Source organism: Fundulus heteroclitus, unplaced genomic scaffold (assembly GCF_011125445.2).
Source record: "Fundulus heteroclitus isolate FHET01 unplaced genomic scaffold, MU-UCD_Fhet_4.1 scaffold_61, whole genome shotgun sequence".
NCBI lineage: Eukaryota > Metazoa > Chordata > Actinopteri > Cyprinodontiformes > Fundulidae > Fundulus > Fundulus heteroclitus.
The window spans coordinates 1,862,305-1,877,259 of NW_023397044.1; the positions used below are offsets into that span (position 1 = coordinate 1,862,305).

At 41.8% G+C, this 14,955-nt stretch overlaps 1 protein-coding gene across 2 annotated transcripts in view; it reads right to left on the minus strand.

The window, feature by feature from the left end:
- Positions 1–699: 699 nt before the first annotated feature.
- LOC105921691 (dysbindin-A) overlaps positions 700–14,955 on the minus strand; it is a 46,454-nt gene continuing 32,198 nt past the window's right edge. For both annotated transcript variants that reach the window (XM_036133344.1, XM_036133343.1), the window contains 4 exons: positions 6,944–6,966; positions 6,233–6,379; positions 1,315–1,443; positions 700–1,079 (listed from right to left, as the gene is read on the minus strand). In XM_036133344.1, coding sequence (XP_035989237.1) covers positions 802–1,079; positions 1,315–1,443; positions 6,233–6,379; positions 6,944–6,966 — 577 coding nt within the window. In that variant the 3' untranslated portion in view covers positions 700–801. The remainder of the gene's footprint in view (positions 1,080–1,314; positions 1,444–6,232; positions 6,380–6,943; positions 6,967–14,955) is intronic.

The following is a 14,955-nucleotide window of genomic DNA, read 5'->3' on the forward strand; positions in this document are numbered from 1 at the left end:
CGCAATTGTAGAGTTGAAGTCATAGAGCTAGAATTGTCTGGTTGAACAAGTGGAGTTGTATTAAGTACTTATGAGCAGTTAGTCAACTGTTAAAAGAAAAACTGGATTTTGGTGAATCAGGGCGGACTAATCCAGCTGGGACACTTACACTTTGGCTGAAAAAAACCTGCATCAATCTTAAGAATATCTAGTCAGACCGAAGAGTTATCATATTCCAACAGTGTTAACTTAAACTCAAAATCTTCATATCAGTTGGATATGTTATAACTAAAATTTAATCTAAGATTCAGTGTCTTTAGCTTCTATAACTGAACGGATTCCTTTTTTTCCCCACTTTCCAAGCTTGCAGTGACATGACATCTTTCCAGAACAAGGACACCTTTACAGATAATGCCAGAACCTCACTTTAAAGAATACTAACTGTTAGAGAATTGCTGTTAGATTATTCACTGTAAAAGTCCTTGGCATAATGTTTGAATAAATGGTTGATAAATAAATGTCTGAAGTCTGAATTCACTTGTGTCGGTTCTTTACAGGTAGGTTAAGCTACGTTTTAGATGTTCCCCTGCTTAAAATTGCCTAAATCAAATGAACTGGTTAGCAGACTCCTCCAGACCTTGAAGACATGCTGAGGAACTAATCCAGCTGTTTGAATTAGCCATGTTGGAGCAGGGACAGACAAAACATGAAAGACACAAGTTGAGGACTGGAGTTTAATAATCTTGGGTTACAGGCAAATATTTCCTAAATAGGCCCATCCATTTGTGGAACCAGAGGTGTTTATAAACTGTAGTTGTGTAATTACAAGGTATTCCCATCAGTGTAACTGCTACATTGCTCAGCAGGCTTGTCCCCTGCAGAGTCACTTTCATCAGAGCACAAAGTTGTGCCAATGTCCTGCACAGCAACCAATGACATATCTGCTTGTACATCTTCCTCATCTGATTGTACCAGTGGCTCCTCACTCTCCTCACTTGCTCCATCCTCCTGCCGACATTCAGCATCCTGAGTTGTCTGACCATTGTTTGTGGGAGGAACTTGAGTCAAGGACTCCAAAGAAGAGGACTTAAGGTCTGGACCTGTTCAAAGAAAATGTGGTAAAAGTGCAGCTTGTATCACTAATGGGGCAAAGATGAAGGGAATTGCAATTAAAGATAAAACTTACATTACTCAGTCACATCTGATTTTAGTTGACGACAGAATATAGTTACAGTAATTCCTTCAAATAGTAGTGCATTGACTTAAGTTCTTCAGTGATTATGGTATGCCCTGTGGGTCTTCACACAGAATCAAATATAAACTAGTTGTACTTACCTGAGGTCAGTGATGATCCAGAACTTATATCTTCACCAGTGGAATTAAGAAACTCATCCAAAGCCTCCTGGTCTGATAAGTTAATAAGTGTCATCTGATCCAGAACCGACACATCAACCCCCGCAGACCCTGCAAACCCACATATGCACACATTTAGTATTCATGTGTGGTACGCAAAAAGTCCTGTCCATTCAATTTTAGTTATGTGGCTATATGAGTTACAGGACAGTCTATGCATGTCAGGTAATGAAGATTATTCTTGTCCTCAGTGGTGTGTAAAATGTGACTGTTCCAGCCACAGTAAAACAAAACAATAATTAAATAAAAATTTACATAGAGCTAATTCACAACTCAACAGCAGTAGGACAGAAGCTGCTAACAGCCCAGTAAGAAGTAGCAGAACAGGTTAGAACTGGCAGAACTATCAGAATAAATAAAGAAAATTGGAAAACATCGGCCTCACAAGGAGAAATTCCACTGCTATAGCAGCATGATAGGGATTAAGTACTGCATGAAGTAATAAACAAATATGTTACCATATAACGTGTTATAAGAAGATAGCATTATGTCATCGTTCTGTACAAATTAATATAGAAGATATTTCATGTAGGGAGGGTGTAGGGATGTTTATAACTAGTCTAGGTAGGTAGTTACGAGTTAACTAGTTACTACCCACCTTTGAAAAAAAAATATTTTGAGGAGTAGTTTTACTACAGTGTACTTTTTACTTTTAATTGAGTAATATCCCTGTCTTCAACTCTCCACACGTCTCCAACCCCCAGCCCTCCAGAGATCTACCCCCCCCCCACCCCACTGCCACCCTCACCAACCCATCCACACCTTCGGTCTTGCCTTCCTCCCCCCTCACAGTCACAGAGCAGATGAGCTCTGTGAGGTCCTCAGCTACATCTACAACCTGAGCCTCAGCCTGGGGGTGGTGCCCACCCTGTGGAAGACCTCCTGTGTGGTACCAGTTCCCAATAAACCGCACGCCAGGGAACCGGCCCACTTCAGACCAGTCACCGTGACCTCCCACCTGATGAAGACCATGGAGCGCCTCATCCTAGCACACCAGGGCACCGTAGTGAGCCCCACTCTGGACCCGCTGCAGTTTGCCTACCGACCCAACATCAGACTAGAGGATGCCATTATCTACCTGCTGCAGATGGGCGCTCACCCACCTGGAGACCACCGGGAGTGCTGTGAGAGTCATGTTCTTTGACTTCTCCAGCGCTTTCAACACCATCAGACTGGTGCTGCTGAGGGGGAAGCTGGAGGACGCTGGGGTGGACAAACATCTTGCTGACTGGACAGTCGACTACCTTACTGACCGCCCTCAGCATGTGCGGTTGACAGCTGTCAGTCAGAGGTGGCACTCTGCAGCACCGGGGCCCCTCAGGGCACCGTTCTGTCTCCATTTCTTTTCACCCTCTACACCTCTGACTTTACTTACAACACGGATAGCTACCACCTTTAGAAGTTCTCTGATGACTTGGCCATTGTGAGCCGTGTGTCTGAAGGGAACGAGCTGGAGTACCGGTCGGTCATCATGGACTTTGTGGACTGGTGTGAGGAAAACCATCTGTGTCTAAACACCAGTAAGACCAAGGAAATGGTGATCGACTTCAGGAGAAGACCCCCACCTCACTCACCTGTGAACATCCAAGGGCAGGACATAGAAACTGTGGAGAGTTTCAAGTACCTGGGTGTTCACGTCAACAATAAACTGGACTGGACACATAACACCGACGCTCTATACAAGAAGGGCCAGAGCCGCCTCCACCTCGTGAGGAAACTGAGGTCCTTTGGCGTGAGCAGCCCCCTGCTTAAGACTTTTTATGACTCTATGGTAGGCTCAGCCCTCCTTGTCTGCTGGGCCCCAGACAGCGCAGAGCGGGACAGAAAGAGGCTGAATAAGCTGGTGAGGAAGGCCACTTCTGTCCTGGGCTGCACTTTGGACTCAGTGGAGGAAGTGGCTGAGAGGAGGGGGTGTTGTCCAAGCTCACATCCATCATGGCAGGTCATATTATATATATATATATATATATATATATATATATATATATATATATATATATATATATATATATATATATATATATATATATATAGAACAGATTACTAGATCAATGTGTGCTTCTGTGCTTTTTTGTTTCTCTTGTTGTGTCTCTGTTCTGTCTTCTGTAACCCCAGTCGGTCGAGGCAGATGACCGTTCATACTGAGCCCGGTTCTGCCGGAGGTTTTTTTTCCCGTTAATGGGTGGTTTTTCTTCCCACTGTCGCTTCATGCTTGCTCAGTATGAGGGATTGCAGCAAAGCCATGTACAATGCAGATGACTCTTCCTGTGGCTCTACGGTTCCCCAGGAGTGAATGCTGCTTGTCGGGACTTTGATGCAATCAACTGGTTTCCTTATATAGGACATTTTTGACCAATCTGTATAATCTGACCCAATCTGTATAATATGATTGAACTTGACTTTGTAAAGTGCCTTGAGATGACATGTTTCATGATTTGGCGCTATATAAATAAAATTGAATTGAATATATATATATATATATATATATATATATATATATATATATGTGTGTGTGTGGGCGGGGAAAATGCGTGACAGCTTCTGCGGTGGCTGGCGGCCAGCGGTGCGCGAAGGCGCTTGGCTACAGGGCCGATCGACGCCGCTTGCGGCTTTAATTATTTAAGCAGAACAATGACCTGTGCAAAATTAAGTTGTATTTACCGGAGATGAAGTGTAGACTGCAAATTCTGTCGGGGTATGATGGCTCCCACAAGTCAATTGTGATTTGTCTGCCTGGGTCCTTTTTCATTGAAAATATCCATTTCTTTCGTCTTTCTTCGTCCTTCGGTAAACGAAAGAAACGTACACCCGACGATTTGGAATGCCTCTGTGTGCAACCGGGAGCACAACAAGTCGTAGGCATTGTTAACATTTCGAAAATAAACTAAAAGCACCCTCTAATTCACCCGTTTTGTCACGGTGTTTGGCGAGAACAGTCCTGCTTTTGCCTACTGGCGTAACCCGGAAGTAGCGCGGACGTCACTTTACTGTTGTAAAGTGTTGATATTGAGGGACGTGTTCATTTATTTTCATTGTGTCCCCTACGTTACTGTGTGCCACATATGCCACAACGACACATGTTAAAACGTCTGAAGGCATGAAGTGTGAATAAGTTTTTGAACTTTAATGTATCTAATGCTGATTATTTATTGAATCATTTGAATTTAAATATTTAAAATACTTTCACAGCAAAAATTATATGCGATTAATTTAGATTAATTAATTACACAGTATGTAATTAACTAGATTACTTTTTTTAATCGATTGACAGCTCTATATATATATATATATATATATATATATATATATATATATATATATATATATATATATATATATATATATATATAAAAATAACCATGAATAAGACATCATCTGTCCATTCCTATTTCTTTTTGTATTTTTATTCTTATTTTTCTCCACGGTATATATGAAGATACACTGTATATAACTGATGTACCTTTCCTACTTTTGCACCTTCTTCTCATTATTCACTAATGAGCCAATGTGGCAAGTGAATTTCTCCAATGTGAGGTCAATAAAGCCTATCTTATCTTCACCCAATGAACTGTTTTCATCATTGTTATAGTGAGACTTCTTGTTTGAACACAGGCTTTCTTGTTTTAATGTTATATTCTATATTTTATCTAAGTAGAAAAAACTGTTAGTATCCTAGTAGTAGTCCTACTCTTACTCCATTTCGTTAGAATTTAGGATTATTTAAACTACACCTTAAATGATCCCCGGTTGCTTTTCTATGTCTGCCATTCTTTGCCTCTCTCTCTCACGGTCTCTTATTTAGTTACTCATATTTCTTATCTTAGTTTTCTATACTCTAAGCAGCCACTTTTTAGTCAACATGGATATTTTGCTTTACTGTTGACCTAACTGTCTTATTTATCTGAACAACATTCGCCCCACATCCAATGAAAGCCCAAGGCATTGTATTACATCGGTAAATGAAAGCCTGGGGCTTTTGAGTTTTCCGGTTTCCATTAGCTGGGGGCCATTTATGTAAAACAGCCGAATGATGTGTAGGACATAGTACCATTCTGATCCAGTGGGTCAAAAAAGAATGAAAAAAATACATCCAGACAAGGGAATAGGTGGGTAATCTAGGTAAGGTTTCTATCTTGATGCAATTCATTTTCCCCAGTAATGACAGGCAGACTGGTCTCCATTTCTGCAAATAATGTAAGCTTTTTTAACAAGGTACAGAGAGAAAAGGTAAGGTTGCCAGGTTAGTACCTATATATGTAAAGCCAGCAGGGGCTGGATGATAAAGAAAGGTCACCTTAAGGAATTGCAAGACTAACAGCATTCGCTGTGAAACATTCAAGTTTACACAAGTAGACTCTGTATCCTGAGAATTTACCAAACATATGCGACATTTGGACTCTTTTGGACCATCCTGCCTTGTTTTAAATTCCACTGAGAACATTTGGGAATGGATGGAAAGGGAAGTTGACAAAAACAGAATTCAGTTTCACACAGTGAATGTCCTTCAAGAAGCAATCTTCAATACTTGGAGCAACATTCCCACCAGCCTTCTAGAAACATCAAGCCTACCTAAACAACTGAGGTGATCAACAAAAATAGTGGAGCTACTCATTACTGAGTCCTTTTTTTACACTTTGATCTCTGTACTGAGACCTTCTCAAAATTTTTTGTCTCTTGCTCACACTTCATCTTTCTTCATGAGATCGTATAGTGCAAAATTAACATTTTTGCAATTATTTAATTATTTGAGCTCAGGATTTTGATCAAGATTGGTATTTAATACACATAACTTTCCCTTAACGTTTAAGATAATAATGCTGTTTAAATAATCTTAAATCACCTCTGCCCTGTAGGCCTCCAGTGGAGAGATAATTTTCGACGTCTTGGTTGAAGGCTTCCTCGTAAACCTTCTGTCGTTCTCTCAGTTTCTGCTGCATAGCCAACTCCATCTCTGCCACTCTCTGAGCATGTTCAGCGTTCAATTCAGCTATAAAAAGAAAACATTTAAAATTATTGAATTTTGCACAAACAAACCCTGGATCAATTATCAGCAAAAAAAAAGAAAATACATATTGAGAAGAATCTGATCTTTTGACTTCATTAATGGCAAACATTTGAGCCCAAGGCCTTTTATTCATTCATGAACACAAACTTCTTCATTTCAGGCCTGAGACAATAATCATCCTTAAGGAAGTAGATGTTGCACTAAACGTTTGCTGTACTTTCCTATATTAATGTTGCCTTTAAAGAAAAAGAAACAAGCTTCTCCGAAGAGACTGAAATAAGTCGGTGCCAATCAAAGAGCCTGGCTTTCAGACATTTTTTTATTTCACCTCTATTTATATTAGGTAAATCGCATCGAGACACCAAGACAGTCCTTTTTGTTTCTGAAGCACAACACATCCAGTTGCTACAAACCCATAAAAAAAAACTGGAATACTGATTCCACTCACATTTCTTTACAGTCCCAACTCATGTTCATTTCTGGTTTTATTTTACACGTAAGAGATAAGACATTATGTCAGGAACGCAGATGCACACTGCTGCTTACCTTCCAGTAACTCCACCTCCTTCCTGGACCAAAACAGAAAGGTTTATATTAAACCTCAAGCATTATCAGACAGTGTGTTTCTCTCATTTGATTCTGACGCAGAAGTAAGAAATGCTATAAACACAACCAAACTATTCACAAACTACCTTTGATATATCCTTCATTATATTGTTAACATAAAATCCTCTTAAGGATTATGTAATCATAAAGGCTGGAGATGCAAAGGTAGTTACCAGGGAATGAGCAGATAACCCACGAACCCAAGGACTTCACATATGTGGCATGAAGCGGCATCTCTGCATTCGGGGCCAGTGGGGCCTGGCCCCACCAGATGTCGCTGTGAAGCTCTATGTTCGTAATAATCAGTGGGATCGTTCTTTATTGAGCAATATTGTAAAAAAGACTGATTCCCTTACCAATAAAATTCTGTTAGAAACATTTGTGTCTATATAACCAACTCTGCCAGAAAACTGACAAGCTCAGTAGGCTAAAACCTCCTGAGGCGTGTTGATAGTGGGGCCACCCCACCAACATTTGTTTAAATACTGAACATCTGAAATCGCAGTGCGGTATGCCCAACAAACTCTCAGTAGAAAGCCGTGGGGTACAAATCCTACGGGCCCAAGCTCGGATCATCCAATCAAAAAACTTGAATTGCACACGTTACACTTACGTTCTGCTGGAGAGTGTGCAACCATCTAGCCAAGGCAAGGGAAATTTATTTCTTTGAAATGTACAAATTTATATGTACATTTCAGTACAAGGACAATGCAAAGTGCTTTACAAGATTGAAACATTGGAAAATAAAATCAGAATAAAAGCAAGTAAAAGACTGTTGGAATAAAATGTAGGAAAATAAAATAAAACAAGAAAACGGAAACTAAAAGCAAATATTAATCTAGTGTTGGTTCTCCTTGCTGGCTCATTGAAGGATTGATGTGAATCTTTTCTGTTGAATAGATTAACAGTGAGTGAGCCTTTATTTGTAATTTTATGTCTAAAAATTAAATTACATTTATCTTATATAAACCTTCAGGGTTGTCTCTCTCCAACTAACTTTCTAGTGTGGACCATGGACCATGTTCCGTGCCTCTATTATTGAGGCGGCTAGTGTTAGTGTAGTTTAAAGTAATACAGATGTTAACTTTAACCCAGTAACCTAAATAGATGAGGATGTATGCAGAACAAAGGGTGGATTCAGACTTCAGTAAGCTTGTTCCAGGCACAGGGGGAGCAAGTAGATATATGACAGCCTTGTGAGCAGATAACGCTTTTAAAATTCTTTTCTCAAGGTTTCAATGTTGTTATAGTTAACTCCCAGGAACCGAGCTAGTGTAATACAGGATTGTCTCAGAAAATTTGAATATTGTGATAAAATTCTTTATTTTCTGTAATGCAATTAAAAAACATGAAATGTCATACATTCTGGATTCATTACAACTCAACTGAAATATCGCAAGCCTTTTATTGTTTTAATATTGCTGATTATGGCTTACAGCTTAAGAAACCGAAATATCCTATCTCAAAATATTAGAATATTGTGAAAAAGTATACTAGTAGGCTATTCAACTAATCACTTGAATCGTCTAATTAACTCGAAACACCTGCAAGGGTTTCCTGAGCCTTGAAAAACACTCAGATCAGCAGTCTTCCCCATACTTGTGATTTAGTTTACTGAACCAAGCTGACTGCTGTCCAGAAGACCATCAATGACATCAAAGACAGTGGACTGAAGCTGGAGTCCAGGTATCAAAAGCCACTGTTCACAGATGTGTCCGGGAAATGGGCTACAATAGCCGTATTCCCATGGTCAAGCCACTTCTGAACTCAAGACAACGGAAGAAGTGTCTGACCTGGGCTATGGAAAAGAAGCACTTGACAGTTGCAGAGTGGTCCAAAGTCCTCTTTTCAGACGAAAGCAAGTTTTGTATGTCATTTGGTAGTCAAGGTGCCAGAGTCTGGAGAAAGGCTGGAGAGGCGCAAAATCCAAGTGGCTTGAAATCCAGTGCGAAGTTCCCACAGTCAACGATGGTTTGGGGAGCCATGTCAGCTGCTGGTGTTGGTCTACTGTGTTTCATCAAGTTCAGAGTAAATGCAGCTGTGTACCAAGAGATTTTAGAGCACTACATGCTTCCATCTGCTGAAAAGCTCTATGGAGATGATTATTTCATTTTCCAGCATGATCTGGCACCTGCCCACAGTGCCAAAACCACCAGTAACTGGAGTACTGACCATGGCATTACTGTCCTTGATTGGCCTGCCAATTCCCCTGACCTGAACCCCATAGAGAATTTGTGGGGTATTGTGAAGAAGAAGCTGAAAGACACCAGACCCAACAATGCAAATGAGCTAAAGGCCGCTATTGAAGCATCCTGGGCATCCATAACACCTCAGCAATGCCACAGGCTGATTGCCTCCATGCCACGCCGCATTGATGCAGTAATCTGTGCAAAAGGATTCCCAACAAAGTTTTGAGTGCATTAATGGACATTTTCAAATGTTGGATTTTGTTTTGCTGTTATATTTTTTTTTACTTGGTCTGAGGAAATATTCTAATATTTTGAGATAGGATTTTTAAGTTTTCTTCAGCTGTACGCCATAATCAGCGATACTAACAATAAAAGGCTTGCGATATTTCAGTTGATTTGTAATGAATCCAGAATGTATGACATTTCATGTTTTTTAATTGCATTACAGAAAATAAAGAACTTTATCACAATATTCTAATTTTCTGAGACAGTCCTGTAGATTACATTTAACGATCAAAGGTCAGGAAACAGATGTTCTCAGCAGACTCAATGTCTCAAGGAAACTTAGAAAAAAGGTTGGTCTCGCCCCCGTTTGGAGCCGTCCGTAGGTTCAAAAGGAAGGTACGAATGTGTAAGCGTTGAGACACACTTATGACACGGGCAGAGAAGGTTAAGGTATCCACGGCTGTGATAAAACTTGTAAGTGTCTCCCACTTTGGAATTCCAAATTGTAATAAATATATGTTAAACTGTTTAACTTTTTGCCAAATCATCGACCGGGTGAAACGAGACGGGCCGTTAGGTGAACAGGCCCCACATGAGTCTCGTCAAATGGTGCTGTGACCCGGATTTGGCTGTGAGTAGAAAGTCTTTTTGAACATTGGACACGAAGGAGGACTTTTCTGCAGCATCACAGGTTGACCGAAAAAAGGTATGGAGATTTTTTCTCCATTGGCAAAATGTTAGATGTGTAGGCTAAATTAAGTGGTGCTGTGGTTTAAGATACTATCAGAGGCTGAACAGTACAAATAGGTTTAAATAAAATTTATGTTGAAACCGAGAAATGATTGAATGGGATTTATGTGTATGTCCACGTCAGAAAATCGTAAAATGAGAGAAATAAGAAAATAGAAAATATACAGTTAAAAACTTAAATGTTGAGGCTGTAAAATAAAAGACAATAAAAAGATAAAATACAAACATACAAAAATAGTCTCGGAATTTGTTCGCTCCCCCTCCATGACTGACGAGTCTGGTGATTGTTAAGACTGAAACGTTATCTCGGAGAAAGGAGACTCTCCACAGAAATGTAGCGATAGAGAACGGCCAAGATACATAACATCTTTAAGTTGAGGCTAGGACAGCAAGACCTTTAAAGTGAGCTGCAATAGAAGATAGAGAATTAAAAAGGGGCCCCAGGAGAACAACTTGAGTTTTTTTCTAGGCTGTTAGACAAGGCGTTTTTATTTTATAGATTGTTCCGCTGATATGGAAAGGATGCTGAGATCCTTCTGTGCACGCTGCTGTCTTTGATCTATCTGTGTTTTGTTTTGATTAACAAGTTTGTTTTGGTAAAAATGGGATCCATTGTGTGAATAATCAAGAGCAGTCCGCGGCTCTGGTGTGAGTCTGTCTCTGTGTGTATGTGCGGCTTCGAAGTCTCTTGTGTGTGTGTGTGTGAACGGGTGGTTACGCATGCGTATGTTTAGCTGTGAATAGCTTTGCACGTGTTGTTTTTACGGTGGAAAAGTACTGACTTAGGAAGCTGTGTGTAGCTGGTAACAATAGCCAGGATCATGGCAGGAGTATTTTACCAGGAGTTTCAGGACGACGCATGGGGGTCTGTCTTCTCCTTGGAAGCCCTTGGGTGAACAGGTAGAGGCGCTGATGGGTTTTGTTGAAACGCATGAAAAGTTAGTCAAAAAGACCCAGTCGGTGTGGAGACAGAAAGTTCTTGGGGCTGTCATGGCAGAGGAGAAACGGCTGGAACATAGCGAACCCCTGGGCAAGTATCTGGTGAAACAATATGCTAAAAGCAAGAAACACCTTAATGATTGTATTCAAAGACAAAAATCAGTTGGTTTGTTGCATTTTGGGAAACGTGACCAGGAAAGGTTATAGAGAGGTTATATCATGGGAAAAATTGTTGGTAATTTGGCAGGGAATTAAACATTTGTTTGAAACAAACGAACAGCACAATCTCCACCTCCATACAATTTAAACACTCCTTCTGGATTGTATCCAGTCCTGGATGTAAGGGGCGGAGAATTAATGATAGAAACGCTCCCGGAATACACCCCCAGGGGCGACACATTTTTAGACGGCACTCAACACCCGCATACGTCATTTAATGCTCCACCCATATCCCCCACCCCTTTGAAGTCTTTTTCTCGCTCGAGCTGCTCGCGAAAACTCGTCTCAGTCCGTTAACAGGCCTTCCTCCCCGCCTATTGCCCATCCCATTTTTCAGATGACGAAAGCAGGCCCTGAGGAGCACGCATTGCAGGCTGAGGAACCTGGAGTAAGATCGCCCTCTAGGGGCTGTTCTTTTGTATCTTCAGAGGACACACAACAAGCAACAGGTTTAAATCATGCTGATCTTAATAAAACAGGAATTAGATCACCAGCAGCTTTGACTAATGTCAGGTTTAATAACCCACGTTAATCAGAATCTGAGATTAATGTTAAGATGTCGCTTAAAGGTGTTTGGCAGGAGGACGACTCCACTGAATTGTTAAATGTGCCACTGTTGGATTTCTCCTCAGATGGGGAAACGCATGCTGAAGAAGGCATGGTTGATAATAATGGGTTGTATCATTCTACTGAAGAAGCAGAATTTGCCGGGAGACAGAGGGCATCACGCACTTGTGGTGTGAGGAGAAATTTAAAGGATAGCTTACACAGCATGCATTCAATGACAACTCGTTCTCAAGGTCCTGCTAGAGTGCAGATGCCTATATTACAAAATGATATGGGCACAGAAAACTATGTCCCTTACTCATTTGGTTATGTGCAAGCCCTGGTGGACAAATTGCCTAGTATTGCAGCTGGTGGCAGATTGTGGCTTGTCGAACTCGATAATCTAACTAAAGGAACTAAACTGGCTTTGGGTGATTTTAGAGCTGTTCTAGGCCATTGCGTTCCTGCTTCAACTGCAGATGACATTGAATATGAGGCTCAAAAATCCAACATTAGGGATGAAACTTTATTTTCTTCAGTTATCACTCGTTTGGGGAACGCAATAAGAGAACATTTCCCATTATCAACCCCTGCAGCGGTTCCCAAGTTTGACTGGGACCCCTTACAGCACCCAAAGGACTACATCACTCAAGCTGAGGAGAGCTGGAATAAGCACACAGGTGTAAATCCAAAAGGGGATAGATCTAACTTGGGTGAATTATTCAGGGAAGCAGTCCTGAAAGGAGTGCCTTCTTTGGTGTCACAGCTGATGAAACAGAATCCTGAGATGCCTGGTTGTGAGTATGCCCGCTGGGAAAAACATCTTGTACAGTATTTCCATGTTGCTCAGGATGCAGACAAGAAGAAAAAACTAGAGAAAGAGGACATTCATGATCAATTAATAGCGTACCGCGAGCGAGCTATTTTTAGAAACGTAACGTCACGATGACGTCACATCACGTGGTACACAGTAGGGCAAGCTTGCATAGTCCGCCGCTGTTTCACAGTAAAAGAGATGTGCGTTACCCTTGGTTTTACTCGGTAAACGACTGCTTTTTCCAAATCTAAGACCATGGTTTTTAAACATTGTTGCTATGGAACGTGCAACAGCGACTCGAGGTACGCTGATCGGCCGCATATGAAGGATGTTTTCTTCAAGACTGTCAAGGAGAAATGTGTGCGCTGGGTTCACCGGTGCGGTCGCCCTACACAACAGTTCAACCCGGAAAAAGTTACCAAATTCACCTACATATGTAGCAAGCATTTTGTTGGAGGAAAGGGCCCAACCGAAGAACATCCTGACCCAATTCCAGCGACATCAAGTAGTGAACAGGTAAGAGTATTTTGGTGGCCGACATGTTAATAATGAAGTGCCTGCTACCATGATAGCATATAGGCTATCGTGGTAGCAGGCACTAACTTGATACCCTGCTACCAGGATAGCCTACTCAAAAACATTTCAAATAAGACAAACATTAAACATATACCGATCCCTGGACGGTGATTACAAACAAAAAAACGGCCGATGACACCATGACCGCCGCGCAGGAAAAAAAAAAAAAAAAAACAAAGCTTACCGTTCTATCAACTCGGCCCGTTTTCCGGTTTTTTTAAGCCCTCGACACTCAAGCCATCGTTTGAGCTGAAGGTTGGTGTGTTCTTCCACAGTGCGACCAGTAATCCGTGTGCCTGGGACATCGTCTTGGGGAAGTTTAACGGCTATAAAGTCGGTCATATCGCTGTTTCTGTTGCGCGTGTAATAGATGGTTGCTACGGGCGTTCTCTACCTGTATGTCCTACCTAAGCGGCAAACGGGGCGTTGCTCTAGAGACGGTGACGTCACGTGCGCGGTACACTATTAGATCGCAATTATTAGACGCTAAACGTCAGTTGAATAAATGAAAACCAGAAAAAACTGAACATGTTATGGTTTCAGCAGTTGCATCCCCTGGGGCTCCATCCCCGATGGTGACACCTCAGTTTAATCCAATGCAAGGGGGAGGCATCCCCCCTCCTGTTTTTTATCTTCTATGTAACTACAGATCTGCGGGTTCTGCACGTGGAATCAGATGGCGACTTGGTGGACAGCGTGGATGGTCAGGTTGGGGCCGTGGTCTGAGAGGACGAGGTGGATACGGCGGACCTGGGAGAGCACCTGTCGACATTTGCTTTAACTGTGGACAAGTTGGGCACTGGGCAGGGATTGTCTTGCCCCACAGGGAGGTGAGATTGTGCCACCGAACCCTAATATGGCCCCGCCTCCGCAAGGTCAGTACCCCCAGCATGGGGAAAACTTTTATGGACAATTTTGATACACCCCTGAGAATGACTCCAACAGCATGAGTACCGCAGGCACCAAGTCTGCCAGCAAAAGTTGGAGAGGATCACATGAGAACTTTTTAGTCGACACTGGAGCCACATATTCCACAATTATCAATCAGCCATCTGCCTCTGTGCTGTCGACTAAGACTGTGTCACTAATGGGTTTCTCAGGGAAGGAACAGCATCTGCCGTTGACTTTACCACTTCCGGTGAAAGTTGGAAACCAGAAACTGCATCATTCATTCGTATGGTCTCCTTCTACACCTGTCAATTTGATGGGAAGAGACTTGCTGGTTAAACTGGGAGCCGCAAGGTTTGACTGTTACCTTTCCAGACGGTTCTTCCCTAGCATGTGGTCACACTTTCCAGGATGGACAATATCTGGTTCAATCCGTGGGGGAAGAGTTTGCTGACATCTACTGGGGACTCTTAACAGAACCTGCTGAAGCTGGTGTTCTCTCTGTGTTCCAGCTTTGGAAGCCTTGGATTCAAAGCCTAAGTTCCTACCTGACTCCACCTGATCCGCCACACGTCACTCTGTTCTACGACAGGAATCACACAGATTGCTATCAGGAATCATTTGCTGCAGAACTTGACGCATGGACAGTCACATCTAAGAACATATATGTGGCCCCTGAGGGGGTGGCAGCCGCGGTGATGTTAACTCCTGAACAACAGCAATGGTATATGATGTCAGATGAAGCATTTCCTCATATTTCTCTTTCTCTCCATTCTGAGCATCAGGCTAAGGTCTTGGGCGGA